The sequence below is a fragment of the Larimichthys crocea genome, chromosome XV (assembly GCF_000972845.2).
Source record: "Larimichthys crocea isolate SSNF chromosome XV, L_crocea_2.0, whole genome shotgun sequence".
NCBI lineage: Eukaryota > Metazoa > Chordata > Actinopteri > Sciaenidae > Larimichthys > Larimichthys crocea.
The window spans coordinates 1,481,510-1,495,941 of NC_040025.1; the positions used below are offsets into that span (position 1 = coordinate 1,481,510).

The 14,432-nt window shown below is 40.6% G+C and overlaps 1 protein-coding gene across 3 annotated transcripts; it reads left to right on the forward strand.

Moving 5' to 3' along the window:
* The first annotated feature begins 337 nt into the window (after positions 1–337).
* nadka (NAD kinase a) lies at positions 338–13,881 on the forward strand. Of its 3 annotated transcripts, none has more exons than XM_010733971.3 (12): positions 338–500; positions 1,131–1,307; positions 3,451–3,534; positions 9,994–10,123; positions 10,444–10,552; positions 10,646–10,731; positions 10,823–10,925; positions 11,055–11,197; positions 11,821–11,920; positions 12,674–12,831; positions 13,024–13,106; positions 13,546–13,881. In XM_010733971.3, the coding sequence occupies exons 2-12, from the start codon at positions 1,156–1,158 to the stop codon at positions 13,691–13,693; spliced, it is 1,296 nt and encodes a 431-aa protein (XP_010732273.2). In that variant the 5' UTR covers positions 338–500; positions 1,131–1,155; the 3' UTR covers positions 13,694–13,881. The 3 variants fall into 3 exon arrangements, with proteins under 3 accessions (XP_010732273.2, XP_019132364.1, XP_019132365.2); XM_019276819.2 differs by having other exon boundaries at positions 339–489; XM_019276820.2 differs by lacking the exons at positions 338–500; positions 1,131–1,307; positions 3,451–3,534 and adding an exon at positions 7,428–7,850.
* The last annotated feature ends 551 nt before the right edge of the window (positions 13,882–14,432 follow it).

The window sequence follows — 14,432 nt, forward strand, 5'->3', positions numbered from 1 at the left end:
GGGACAGCTTCTGTTTTTCAAGTTTATCTGGACGTGCAGAGTAGTCAGATTACATTCAGCCCCATTGCATCACTGTCCAGATTGTTTCACTGTGCAGACAAAGTGGACAAAAGTCCCAGTTGTTACTTTGACATACGAACTGTTTTTTTTCTCCACATAGAAACTAATAAATAATGTAATAACAGTTATTGAATATAAATATGTCTCTTGAATATTTGATGGTGAAGCATTGTGTGTGTGTGTGTGTGTGTGTGTGTGCGCGCGCGCGCGTGCGTGTGTGTGTTGACACCGTGCACGAGTCCGTGTGTGGTGAAGTCGTCCAACATGACGTCGACGAGGAGCGAGCCTGTGATTGGTCGGTCAAGTATCAGGAAGCGATGAGCTGAGTGTTGACAGCTCTCCTGTAAACATTATTATTAGTTATCCGCTGGAGAAATGGCGAGGCTCTGATCCTGTGGCACATCCTCCACATCTGTGCCCTCTAACGTTGTGGGTGAAAGGTATTGTTGTTGTTGTTGTTGTTGTTGAGGCTTTGTGACGGACGTGCCTGACTAGCCTAGCTCGCTAACTTAGCCTGACACTAGCTTAGTTAGCTCACTGTGAACATTGTACCGCCACCATTCATCCGCTTAGGACACATTTATGTCGGCGGAGGACGTGTTTGAGCAACAATATGGTGTTAATTTACAGAGATAGCTAGATAAAGTGACAACTCAGCCGTCACATAAATAATAAACTGGTTTGTAGCTGTGGCTATTTATCCAGCCGGCTAGCCGAAGCACACATAGAAGAAAAAACTTATTTTATTTCTCTGAATGCAACAGAAATAAGTCAGTCACGCTTTAGTTCACATTGATATAGACTTATAGAGTGTTTGGACTTAAAAGTGTTTGTTTTTATGTAAGTTATTAAAGCGACATTTAAAAGTTGGCCCGGTGTTTGAATGTGTTTACCGAAATTACAGACGAGCTCTTGTTTATCCATGTGTGTTTTTATTCGCATGAATGAAATATCCTTTTTTTTTTACCAGTGGAGTTTGGAGCCGTGGACGTAACATCCTAAGTTGACACGTGATTTTTCTGCTTATTGACGTTTGACCCAGCTGCTGTGTCTGTCCCCCCCTCCCTCAGTTTACTCGCAGCCTGCCTCTCTGAGATGGACGGTGGAGAGGAGGTGAGAGTTGAAGCTGCCCCGTACTGCTGCTCCACCTGTGACGGAGGTGAGGTCTCCGGCCGCAGCCTGACAAGACGCAACAAGAAGACCCGCAGCCTGAGCACCTCTTCAGCCGGCAGCTCCTCCGAGTACAGGTGTGTGCTAATGATTGTGGACTGACTAGAATCAGTCTTCAGCCTCTCTCACTCACAGATACATTTACATGTCACACATACCACCCTTGTGTGAACTAATGTAAACCCACGCATGCCTCGTTTTGCTGTCACGACACAACTGATTTATGATTTCTCATATTTTTCGCTCAGGAGAAACAATTTTGAAAGAGTTTTGTGACATGTTGCACCGCCTCAAGACATTTGTGAAACACTTTCAACCATTGCAGGGACGGCTTCAAGAAAACAGGTTTTGAGGCCTGAAATGTTTCTTCACTGCTAATGTTGCGAGACCCTTTGTTTTTAGTTGGTTTTTAGGAACTGCGCTGAGGTTTGTCACAAGGAGAAGTGAAAAGCCACAGGCTTCTGTTGACGCGTCCTTTAAGTATCAATCACAACTGTCCCATTATTGATGAGGAAATGAACAGTAACTCAAAGATCACACCTACACCAAGATGTTGAAACACACTCCAACAAATAAAGTTTTATTGAGTTCAACCGAATTTTGCGATAACACTTCTCATTCTTGTGAACTTTGACAGGAGCGCGGTCGTGTCATAAAGATTTTGATCGTGCATTTGTTTTAGAATCGAACGAAAGAAAGACGCTGCTTATTTTTAATACTGTCTGTCTTTTTTCAAACACAGCTGTATGCAGGATGTAATATGACGATGGTAAAACAAAAAAAAAAACTTTGTGGCGTTTATACAGCCGACAGATTCAGCTGCTCCGTAATATTCATCTTGTTGAGAAAGTTCAAGTTATCAACATTTCACATATTCTTTACCTCGAGGAGGAAGAGGGCCAATTCAGGATCAGTTTTGAATCCTTTAAAATCGTGCAATTCTTTGCATTAGTTCAGTGACCGACCAAGGTTGGCTTGTGTTTTCGCCCGTGCTTTATCAGTGTCCACAAACCACCACAAAGTATAACATCAAAAACAAATTCCTTTAATAGAACGGTCTTCTGTTTCATTTTAAAATACTACAATCATTTTCCAGTACACATGCTATAAATCACTTCATCTGATTTTATGCAGTGTCGAACCCAGGGACCGGCATTAAGAATAACAACATGGAAATATTGGCTCATGTAGGTATGCATATAGTACAGCTGTTCTGAGTGTTAGCGTTAGTAAACGGTTGCCTGCTGTCATACCTGATACACACAGAGCAGTGCTATCATCCCACTGGAGTCATGTCTCTGGCCTTGCGACTAATTCCAAAACAAAAGTGCTAAAAACACTGTAGATTTGCTGAATCGATGATAATAATCTGCGTGTTGGTTACTACGAGCAACATCTGTCACGTTACGTATATTAATTTCCATCAGCGTTAATATGAACAGATTGATGAATGCAGCTTTAAGAGCCAGTAAACAACAGATGGTGAATTCACAGTATCAGACTGCTAAAGAGGATTTACTGACTGAGTTACTGACCTCACCCCCAACACAATTGTACTGTTTGATATCTGGAAAGACAAGCTTAGACTGCATTGTCTGGTTAAAGACATGATGTGTTCGTGTTAATGGTTAAAGTTACTGGGCATAATTTCATCAGTTACACATACAGTATTTGTACAGCAGATAGCAGAGATAGAAGTGTTTATTTTTTAAACATTACAGTTTGGGAAATGTCTTGACATAGTCTGGGTGCCAGGTCTATTGCTCAGACTCAAAGGTCACAGAGAGAAATTTCAGCACGTTCTGACCTTATGTAATACATTAGATAGACTGATGGTTTGCCTTTGCCGGGTGACCACAGGCTCAGGCTGAATGTCTTGTTCACTGTGGCTTCATTTCTCTTTTTTCTTTTTTAAAACTGAGACATAAAAGTGGAATTTATTTGATCAGAAACTAATTAATTTAGAAATGTAGGAAATTTTACAGACAATCAGCCAGCATGGACGTAAATTATCAACCTTCTCCAGTTCAGCTTATAGCATCCTGTAAATAATGCAAATGTCATTTTACATAGCACAGAAAGTGAAACTTCTTGTTTTTCCGGTTTACAAATGGGTTGTGCTTGAATGCTGTTGACTTCTATAGGTGTTTGCTTGCATTCTTTCCTGCTAGGTTCGGTTGTTTAAATGTGAACGTTTGTCTTTGTCACCCTTTCTTTCAGGAGGACTCAGTCTCTTCATGGACCAAGCCCTGTGACCACATTTGGCCCAAAGGCATGCATGCTACAGAATCCGCACGCAGTAATGTAAGTCCAACAGAGCAAACGGGTTTCGCATCATTTCTGATGTTTTTTGGCGCAATCTGCACAGTTGTGTCGGTTTAAAGGTACAACATGTAAGATTTCACACCGCAGCTCAAATTCAAAACACTGGAGAGCAGTCGCCCCCCTCCCCAGACTGCAGCTACTCTTTTAGACCTCCTCTAGTAAAAGAAACGTCTCACACAACCATTTTGAAACTTTTGAGATAAAAATCGACAAATTTCGAGCTAAAAGTCACCGTGACCCGGTCAGTCGCCCCAACGGTGCAGATTAGCTCCCACTGTTTATCGATAATGATTACATGATGTGATTTCAATACTTGAACTCTGACTTCCCACAGCAGTGTTGTAGGTAGTGTCTTTGAAAACTTTACGAGGGAAATAATTAATGAATTTATACGTGGAAAAGTCACCATTACCTGCCTAGTCCTCCACACCGACACTACACTGAACTCTGTCCTCCGTCTCCCGCAGTGAGAGCCGGGTAGATCCGTAACTTTTACAGGGTCTTTCGATGCACTGTGGGTCAGGATCTCTTTCATGACAGAATCTTACAGCGTCCACAAGATTAAAAAAAAGAGAGGGACAATGATGGTGGAGATATTTTTTGATTCACAGAGGAAATCACGTGTCTGCTCATGGAGCTTCTTATGATGGGCAGAATCTAACATTCACTCTGTTGATCCACTTTATTTGCTTCCACGGCTGTAAAATGGTTTCATAACTGGCAACCTGGAGCTTCGGCATGAGCTGTGTAGTTATCAAGCCAGATCAAAACACACAGAATAAAACACAAACAGACAGCCCGGTCCATCAAGGCAAATTTCTAAATGAGAAACATACTCTAGTAATTTATAGAGCATGTTTCCTTAATCTCTGATGACACAGCATATTTATTTTGTGATTTAATACTATATAATATAATATAAAATATATATAACCTTTTTTAATGTGCAACACCAAAAAACATGCAAGCCACTTGTCGTTGCTTTTAGATTTTGTTGGGCCAGGAGTGACTCAGTTGCAGCACAGTTAATATTTAATTAAGTTAATATATAGCAATGTCAGACAGTTGGCTGTCAGATGGTGCTTAGTTATGTGCTGCTGCTGAAGTCTGAACAGCACTTTCCTAAACTACACATACAAGTAGTGGAACTCCATAAAAATGTTCAAACATGTTGGAATGGGACAAATTGTAAAAGTAAAAACTGTGCTACTGTTTAATATTCTAACATGAAACGTTGCCTACAGCAACACAAAGCAAGGCCAGTGCAGCTGACTGTTAACAGACGCTGCGAAAACCAAAGAAATACATATCAGTTAATGGTTTAATCATTTTTTCATGAAGCTGGGTGTAACATTCTTTGTGTATGAAACTAAATATTAAAAATCGAAAGCAAGCCAAATAATTATTTCCTCTTCATTAAACTTCTACGAAGAAAATTCAGTTTTAGAGTGGCTTGTAGCTCACACCATTAAATCACTATCCAAAATATAAAGGACATGAAAATATGACACGACCATGCTTCATGAGCATCATGGAGCGACATCACTCTGATTTGTTTCTGATGAGAGCAAATGAGGCTAAACCCAGTCTTCCCGTAACTGGTGATACCACAAACCACATCTATATGGTATACTTCTTCTTAACTGGTTGTTTATGAGAAGTTTTGTCCCCGATGAGCCCGTCTCCACTTACATTTCCTAATATCCTCTGAAGTAAGGTCAGAGTTAGACAAAAAGTATTGCACACTGTCACGTACGTTTACTTTTGTTTCATCTAAAGCGACACCTTTCATCTAAAATGACATCAACATTGTGCGTTATAGCTGCTGCGCTAGTTCACCTGCCAAAGGTTCCGTGCTAATACTGAAGATGTGTTGAAGCACATACTTTTTTATTTGCCATACCTTTGGTATGATGCCAGGTTGTATGAAGTATGAAGGCAGTTTTTCATTATTTTGGCTCAACTCCAGCACAATGGTTTTCATCTGCTGATAATCTGATAATGACTGAAAAGTCAGGAGTGTAGCAATCCTGAACATTCTGACGACCCAGGAATTTATGAGGGTAAACAAGGGAGTATTCTTGACTAGAAGAGTCTGTCACCAGACTATAGACTAACTGAGCATGTGACTCACTTGCTGATGACCAGACAGAAATCAAAGAGCACCCTGAAACCAGTAGAGCTGCATATTAAGTAAAAAATACAATAAAAAATTTGATGTGTCTCAAAGTAATATGAATATTAGTATAGTTTTGTTATTGATTCCAAAACTCTGGTATTGTATTGGCACCTGTATCCTAATGTTTTAGAGGACATGCTGCAGTAGAAACAAGCATGAAGGGAGGATGTCTAAGGACAGGCCTGACGGAGCATCATGTGGGAAGATGCCAAATGTCTGCCGACGTCTGCATTTTGGAGACGTGACAATAGTTAAGTACAAAGTAATCTTAGTTTATCCAGACCTGCAAAAAAGAGCTTGTAAGTAATGCTTTGAGTTTAATTGTCAAACAAATACATTGAGTTAATTGTCAGATAAGAACAAATGAGAGAAAAAAAATCCTCCACCCAATCCACATTTGATGAGCTGGAGGAAGAGTAAGCCGAGAGGGGTTCATTTAATCCATTTGCGAGCACCACAGACGCAATACTACACCTACACCACCTGCACCACAGCAATGTAACATATCTGGTTTCAATATAAAATGCGAGACAATACACAAGTCACAGAATCATATCAGCGCTGTTCTGACATTATCAACACTATGTGTCGAAACTGTGGCAAAGATCTGCTTAATGAGTCAGAGGCACAAAAGGCTTGAAGTTTTCCCGTCAAAGGCTTGACTTCCTCAGGTGCATGTGGCTCCCAGCACTGTTTGTTTTTAGGCAGCAATAGTTCAAGGCGTAGCTTCCTCAAAGCTGCTAAACAAGTTAAAAGTAGCAAAACCAGACAATCTTTATTTAGCTACACACCCTCCAAATCTAAAAAGTGGTCATCCATTTGTTCTCTGTGGAAGGGTGTGTTTGTGATACTGCTCAAGGTAAATCCTAGCTTTTGTTTTATATTTTTTCTGTTTATCTAGTGTTGCTTTTGCCATTAATTGAAGCAAAGCATTTCATTGTTCGTCTACAAAGAGAATCTCCACCGGTCACAATTGTCCCTGACGCCCCAAACACGCCCTGTAAAGGCATTGTTTTTTCTTTGATCTTCTTCATGAACAGTCTTCGAACTTCTGTCAAATCAGAGCTAACATATACAAGTGTATCACAAGACGCCTATGTGCACCTATTTGTCACAGAATGGATCAGAATCAAGCCAATGTCTAGTTCTCTAGATAAAGTTATGCAGAAACAAGTTGGCAACAGAAGTGGTTGTGTTGAAGTTATCACGTTGGCTTTAATATGGTGGTGGGAAGCTAGTAGGAAGTAGGTACATCCTGTTGTATGTACATGCAACACATGCTTGCATCATTTACCCACTTAGCCCTGTTGATATATTCTTTCTTCCTCTTCCTGCACGTCACCTGGACACATTAAATAAAAAGGCTTATGGCTTCACATAAGAGCACATAATCCGTTTATTTGTTTAATTTTCACTGGGACATCATTATTTATTTTAAACAGGTAGAAATATGAAGCACAAAGTACTTAATGTCAGTGATACAATGTGTGATGTAATGCATTCTTTTCATGAGGAACTTGTTGTTTGTTGTGATGTAATACCTGTAATTCCAGCACGTACTGGTTTTAGGGAAAGCCCTGAGCAGTGCTGTGTTCCATTGAAATCACACCTGTCCAATAAAGAGCAGCCCTGCCCTGAAAATGGGCGAGTTCAGCACAGCACAGTGGGCGGGGACTTTGCTAAAGTCAACCTTAAGATGAGTGAGAGCTGTAACTGAGCAGCAAAATGCACCAGGCAGGTTTTAGCGTTAAGTCTTCAGCGGGACAAATATAGCCACAGTGACTCCAGCCCGAGGGGTTGTTAGCTGGTCCTGGATCCCACCACAGCGCATGGAGAGTCTCTCAGTCTTGCTCAGCCTCTCAGACTGCCGGTGGCTGACTCACAGCTCTACTGCAAGAAGTGAACTGACTCAGTCGCTCCAGCCGCTTCACAATGCGCAGCTTTCGAAGAAGTTGTTAGAGGCAGAATGAGCTGATTTGTCATCGCGGGACAGGCCCCCTTTTCTCCATCTCAACCTGGAGTAGCATCCTTGTTACATGTTTACAGCCATGAAGTTCAACGAGAACATTCAGCAGGACACTGCTGCGAACTACAGCGAGAACCAAGTGTGGAAATGGTGAGAGGAGCTTCCCTGTTTATTTCTTGACATGATTGATAGGTGATCTGTTTACCGGCAGCACTGAACAGTGCCTGGATTACTGCCAACCAGATGTTCCTCCTTAAGCTTCACTGCAGGGAGGTCATAGTAATATTAAACTGATGTCATGTCAGAGACATGACAAAGTAGAGGCTTATTTTTGGCTTTTATTATAAGAAAAAGAAATGTATATGTATGCAGATGTGGATTTTGAAGGCTGATGTTCATCAATGTGTTCCAGTGTGTTTGCATGTTATGGCCTTGGTGGTTTGAACAGAGCTGGGGTTCCTGAATGAAAAGGGGAAGGTCAGGGTGTGGATGTTTTCAGGTGGTCAGAGGAGAAACTGTCCTTGAATAGATCACAGCTCGTCGCCACTTCAAATGCTAATGAAGTTGTGCTTTGTATCCCGTGTTTTTATTTGAAGCCTGGGTTCAGTTTTTTTCGATTTTTTTTTGCTCGTTGGTGTTCGGGGTCAATCAGGTTCACTTCATTTAAGCGTGTTTAATTATATGAGGGTGTTTGCCTCCAGCTGTGGCACACAGTAACCTGTACAGAACACTGCAGTCTGATACTAGCACTTACCGCCTTTTGTAAATAATTTTGCAGGGTTTATTTTGTGGTGTTTTTGTATTTAACTTCATCATATGGCCTGGTGTTTTTGGTACTTTTTGAGTGGGGAAACAGGAACAAGGTGTTTTTAATGATGCTGCTGTCTTGTGTTAATAGTCATGAGTTTTGCATGTTAGTGTAGCGAATGTTTATTCCAAATAGTCCAGCAGCTAATTTCACTAGATGAATATGTTCTTCTGGCTGGAGTCTGCAGGGTGTGGTGGTATAATCCATGTCATCCTATATTAGTTATTGAATTGAAAACAGTAGGAGACATGATGTGGCCGGCGTTTACACGCTGCTGCACTCTGATTGTCTGAGTAGACATATCGGAGGCCCCAAAAGATACTTGCACAATATATCATCATTTGTAGGAAAGTGGTAGGATTATGGGCTCATATTTACACTAAAACTGACATGACATCAGCACTTTTGTTCTCAAACGCTGTAGAAATATTGCAAGCAGGGAACAAGTGTGGGCGGTGGAAGTAAGTTGAATGCTTATTTATTTTTCTGATGATGATGTTTTTTAAGTCAAATTGTTAGCTCCTTCTTGTAGATGTGAATTTGGAAGCATCTCTTCACGCTCTCATTTAGCCTACTGATTGGTACAGCTGGTTATAATGAAGCTTGAAACTACCATTCTCCACGTGTGATTGGCGTAAATGTTATTGCATTATGCCGATGCTTTACAAGCTACTTGAAGCAGAGCAGAGCAAATTGTTGTTTAGTACAGTACTAAGAGTGTTTGGGTTGTGATGGCAGCCTGTGTCAGAGTAACCCTGCCTGCAAAAAAAGTAGAGAGATGATATAACGTGGTTATAAAAGTAGTTCATGTAATCCACTGCTACATGTAAACTTGTCATTTTTGTGGATTTCTTACTCAAATTAGTTAAGGCGACTTATATTTATTTCGCTGACATTTAACCAACACAAAACTCATATTTAGAAAATGGTTGCTTCAAGGCTGTAATCATATCACAAAAATAAATTCTTGTGTAACAGCTAGACTGAGCCTGTTGTACAAGCAGCAACTGCCTAATATGTATGACAGTGCTGGAACTAAGAGCCATCAACAGACTCTCTTTGTTAAATTGTCCCAAACTTGGACCCTTTGGCTCTTTCCAGTTTCATTTTCCATATGATCAGATTTAATGCTCATCCCTACTGCCTGATACTTTAGTCATCAGAACTTCTGCATAAGTTTTAGAGAGATTTCGAGAGACTTCCGTGTTTCTGTCTCTACTTTGTCTAATTGTTTAGTGCTAAAAATATCCCTGACTCACTCTGACGGGTGGAGTTAAGGTGAGGGACCTGCAGATGACACATAGGGGGGGGTCAGAGCTAGACTTAAAGCCAGGGACTCTAATTGGATAAGTACTAAGCAGTCCTGTTTATGATTAACCGTAGGATTCTTCTGTTAGTCAACAGGCTCAGGGGGAATCCTTATCGAGTGACCTTTAAGTCTGTTTTGCCTACTTGAGGTGAAAGTCCTGTTTGTGTGTTGTTCAGGCACATTCAGGACCCCGCCAGCCAGAGACTGACGTGGAACAAGCCGCCAAAAAGTGTCCTTGTCATCAAGAAGATTCGAGATGCTAGTCTGCTCGAGCCTTTCAAAGAGCTCTGCATATTCCTAACCGAGGTACGTCCACTGACACCGCTCACTGAGGCCTTTTTAACAATGAACATAATCGGCCGTGTTTATGGGTGGGAAGCTGGTGAGGGATCAGTGTGGTCAAATAAATAAAATAAAAAAACACTTACTCATAATAAAACAATGTTTTCTCACTTATTCATGCTCTAAAGATTTGATTAATGTGATCCCTTCTCCATTAACATTACTTAAATGGCTACACTTAAACTACTGTATAATTATTGTGTCATCTACCCAGGACAGTGTCAGAAGTTGATTTTATTATGTAGTGGCTGTTGCTAATCTTGTGTTGTGTGTGTGTGGGGTAGGTGAAAAACATGGTTGTTTATGTGGAAAATAAAGTTCTGGAGGACCCAACTATTTCAGGCGATGAACACTTTGGGGCCATTACTAAGAAATTCTGCACTTTCAGAGAAGGTATGAAAACTAGTCAATCATCTTTGTTATGATTTCATATTTAACCATATATAAAGATATTTACTTAAGGTTTGTCGTTTCTATATATCTCAGATCTTGATGACATCTCTAAATGCGTAGACTTCATCATCTGTCTTGGTGGAGATGGAACTCTGCTGTATGCATCGTCGCTCTTTCAGGTATTGAGAATGTTTTTGAAAAACTAGCCTGGGCGGTTTGTTCATGTGTACTGATTGACAACAATCCTGTCCTCGCTTTGTTTACTTGTAGGAGAGCGTTCCACCAGTTATGGCCTTCCACCTGGGCTCCCTGGGCTTCTTGACGCCTTTCAAATTTGACACTTACCAGTCTCAGGTCACCCAAATTATTGAAGGTAAAGAATGCTCCCTACCCTGTTTATCAGCCTCAGGCTTTCTACAGCATAACTCACTCCTGATCTGTTTGCAAGTCTAGTCTAGTCTAGTCTTCATTTACAGAAAGAATATATTTGTATCATATATAGGTAATGCTGCCATCGTCCTTCGAAGTCGCTTGAAAGTCCGGGTGCTTAAAGAGAACTGGGAGAAGAAGGCCAGAGTGGACGAAAAGGGCATTATCCTGACTAATGGGGACATTGAAAGTAGCCGGAAAGCAATGCAGTATCAGGTAATATCTCCACCTTAAACCACTCTGTCTTTGCAATGACAACGTTTGGCCCTGCCTGGTAGACGATTGCCTCCATTTCTCTGTAGCGAACATGCGTAGAAAGTCAGAAAAGTAAATGAAAATAAACCAAAACAGTAACCAATGAGGATTTAAATAAAGAAACAATCCATAATTTGTTTTATCAATTAGTAGCACTATGCAGTTCCACTTCAACCTCAGTCCAGACTGTAAATGTGTCAAAACCATCCATGTGGTGTCATCATCATGACTCAGCTGTCAGACTGATGTGTAGTGTTTGAACTGCTCGACCAAACACTGTCATTAGACTTTCAGGTATGTAAGCTAATAGTTTATGACATATATGTTTACTGGCACAAATCCTATGATGGTTGTGTGTGTGTGTGTGTTGTCTGGTGTAGACCAGGGTTCAGTGAGTGTGTGTACATATACTTATCCTGGTTTTGATCTTATTTGGGATGTGATGTTTAAATGGAACATGAGAAACCTAGTTATTCATATCCCAGTATCCAGATTTATCTGTGAGAATATGGTCTTACCTAGGTTTCTGTAGGAAATGACGTTTACATCCAGAATAAAAAAATGAATGTGTGTGTGTGCTTCAGGTTCTGAACGAGGTGGTGGTGGACAGAGGACCTTCCTCCTATCTCTCCAATGTCGACCTCTTCCTAGATGGACACCTCATTACCACAGTGCAGGGAGATGGTGAGTGTCTCGATGCTCTGCACTCTGCAATGACAGGCTGAGCGGTGTTTAAAACAGTCTGCTTAAAATCTGTCCGACAACACAAACAAGACGGTCTGTGGACGGGGCAAAGTTTAGTCACTGCACGTCCCAAGCAAGCAGTTGGACATTGTACAGAAGGTTCTAGACATTACCACTGTGTGAGAGGGCATTCAAAATAAAAGATTTCAGTCTATAAAAACAGTCACCAGTTGTTAAACCTTAGTAATCTTACCCTTAATAACATGTAGATGTAATTAACCAGCAACAATAATGCTCTTATTTCTTGTGTTTAAGTCCTGTAGTATTTTGAATTTAGAGCAAAACCAATGTGCCACCCTTAAAGTCAGTTGTACACTGTGAGCTGAACTCATGAAATCATGTCCACTGATCAGTTCCTGAATATTAATGTCTAAAGTGGAATGTCCAGCTTCACCAATGTGAGGATTTGCTGCTTTTTCTAATTTGATTTGTCAACATTAAACAAAATCCTACTGATAATAAAAGAAATAACCACTACAGAGTGTTAGTACTGTATGACATTAAAATAGATGATTTTATCATTATTGTGCCATGTTTAAGTTGACATTTCTGAAGGTGATGCTTTTATTGTGAAGGATGACTTGCGGTGCGCTCACAGGAGAAAGTGGAGCTGTCGATCAAACGAGGAGGTGAGGCATGGACCTGATATTGTGCTTGAGCTCACTGTGTGCGTGTGTCTCTGTGCCCCCTCAGGTGTGATAGTGTCTACACCTACAGGAAGTACAGCGTATGCAGTGGCAGCAGGAGCTTCCATGATCCATCCCAACGTCCCAGCCATCATGATCACCCCCATCTGCCCACACTCGCTCTCCTTCAGACCCATCGTGGTGCCTGCTGGGGTGGAGCTGAAGGTACCTACAATAAGAACATTACCTCTTCACTAGCACATAAGCTACATTTTGATGAAGAATCCTACAAAGGATTTTAACTATTTGGAGTCTCTATGTTGAACCAGTAATCATAATATGTTATGTAAGTTTAAAAATGAGTTTCTCTCAACCCAGTTCTTTGCATGACCCTTCTGCACTCTTTCGTGTGTTTAGATAATGCTGTCACGGGACGCCAGAAACACAGCTTGGGTGTCATTTGATGGAAGAAAACGACAAGAGATATGCCACGGAGACAGGTTAGTACACATACCGAGATGGACACTTCAGCAATACAAAACAACAAAGCCAAACAAAAGCCAATAGATAAGGGATAGTAAGTTTATCTCCTGCAAAAGCTGCCTCAACACTTACAGGCTTTGTTACGTAACATCAACCTGCTTAATGGGCTTGTGGGAACGTCTCATGAGACAGATCCATTCTTCCTTTATGTAACTCATCCAGGCATAATCACCTTCCTGGTTCTGGAAATGAGCTGCCAGTCACTTGGAGTTATAAAGGCGTACTCAAGAAAGCATTAGTTATTGCTTTACCAGGAAGTCTGGTTACCACACCTGATGTCAACACCGTCTCTTTTGTTTGAATTGCACAGGCCTGTGCTTTACTTCCCTCATTTGGACATCAGCCTTTGTGACACATAATCTTTTTTTTTTCTCTTGTTTCTCATGCCTGTTCCAGTATTACCATCACAACTTCCTGCTTTCCCGTTCCATCAATCTGTTTCCGGGACCCAGTCAACGACTGGTTCGAGAGCCTGGCCCAGTGTTTACACTGGAACGTGAGGAAGAAGCAGAACTACCTCAGCTCGGAGGACGAGGAGTTCTGATTTACATGAGCTTCAAGGTCGTCTCCGAAGTTTCCAGGGCTTGGTTTTGGTTTTAGCTTTTGACCATGCTCTGTGCCATTTTGTCTTTTCTATGGATGAAGGGGGTCTCACCAAACGCCATTCAAAAAAAGAAAAATCTGTCATAACAATGTTGCCTTTCATATGTATTAAAATGATTGATGATAGAATACTGTGATGAATTAACAAGTATTGGGCCAAACAGCTCTTTAGCTGCAGCCCTCCATGCTTTACTTTGGTGAAACAGAAGTGTAGGAAGACAAAGAAACCCAAAACTGTTTAATTAAATGAAAATAAACACATTTTAAAATCAATAATAACATGAATAAATAGAGTAAAAAATTTAAACAAATACATAGTGAAATAACTTAATAAATAATTAAAACTCACATCATTATTAGAAAATATTTTCACTCTTGAAAAGTGACATTTTGAAATAAAAAATTTCAGTGAAACAAAAAAGTAACAAAAAAAACAATAATTTAGATGAGTTTTAATAATGTATTAATTTATTTGACATTTTAGGTCTCCCTAGAAAACATCTGAACTCGCTGGCTCTTATGCCACAACACCCTTACAGAAAAACTGTATGAATTAGTATGTAGGAGAGCGGTTACCACATGAAGCACATGGCCTTCACACATTATACAACAAAGCTGTTCTAAAAGGACGGTTATCGTGTGTGAAGGTGAAGTTTAATGTGCACAAACCACATCTGCAG

Coding starts and splice junctions, on each gene's coding strand:
- nadka (XM_010733971.3), top strand. CDS start 1,156: ATGGACGGTGGAGAGGAGGTGAGAGTTGAAGCTGCCCCGTACTGCTGC. Junction 3,535..9,993: donor CAGAATCCGCACGCAGTAAT/GTAAGTCCAACA, acceptor TGTGTTGTTCAG/GCACATTCAGGACCCCGCCA. Junction 10,926..11,054: donor GGTCACCCAAATTATTGAAG/GTAAAGAATGCT, acceptor TATCATATATAG/GTAATGCTGCCATCGTCCTT.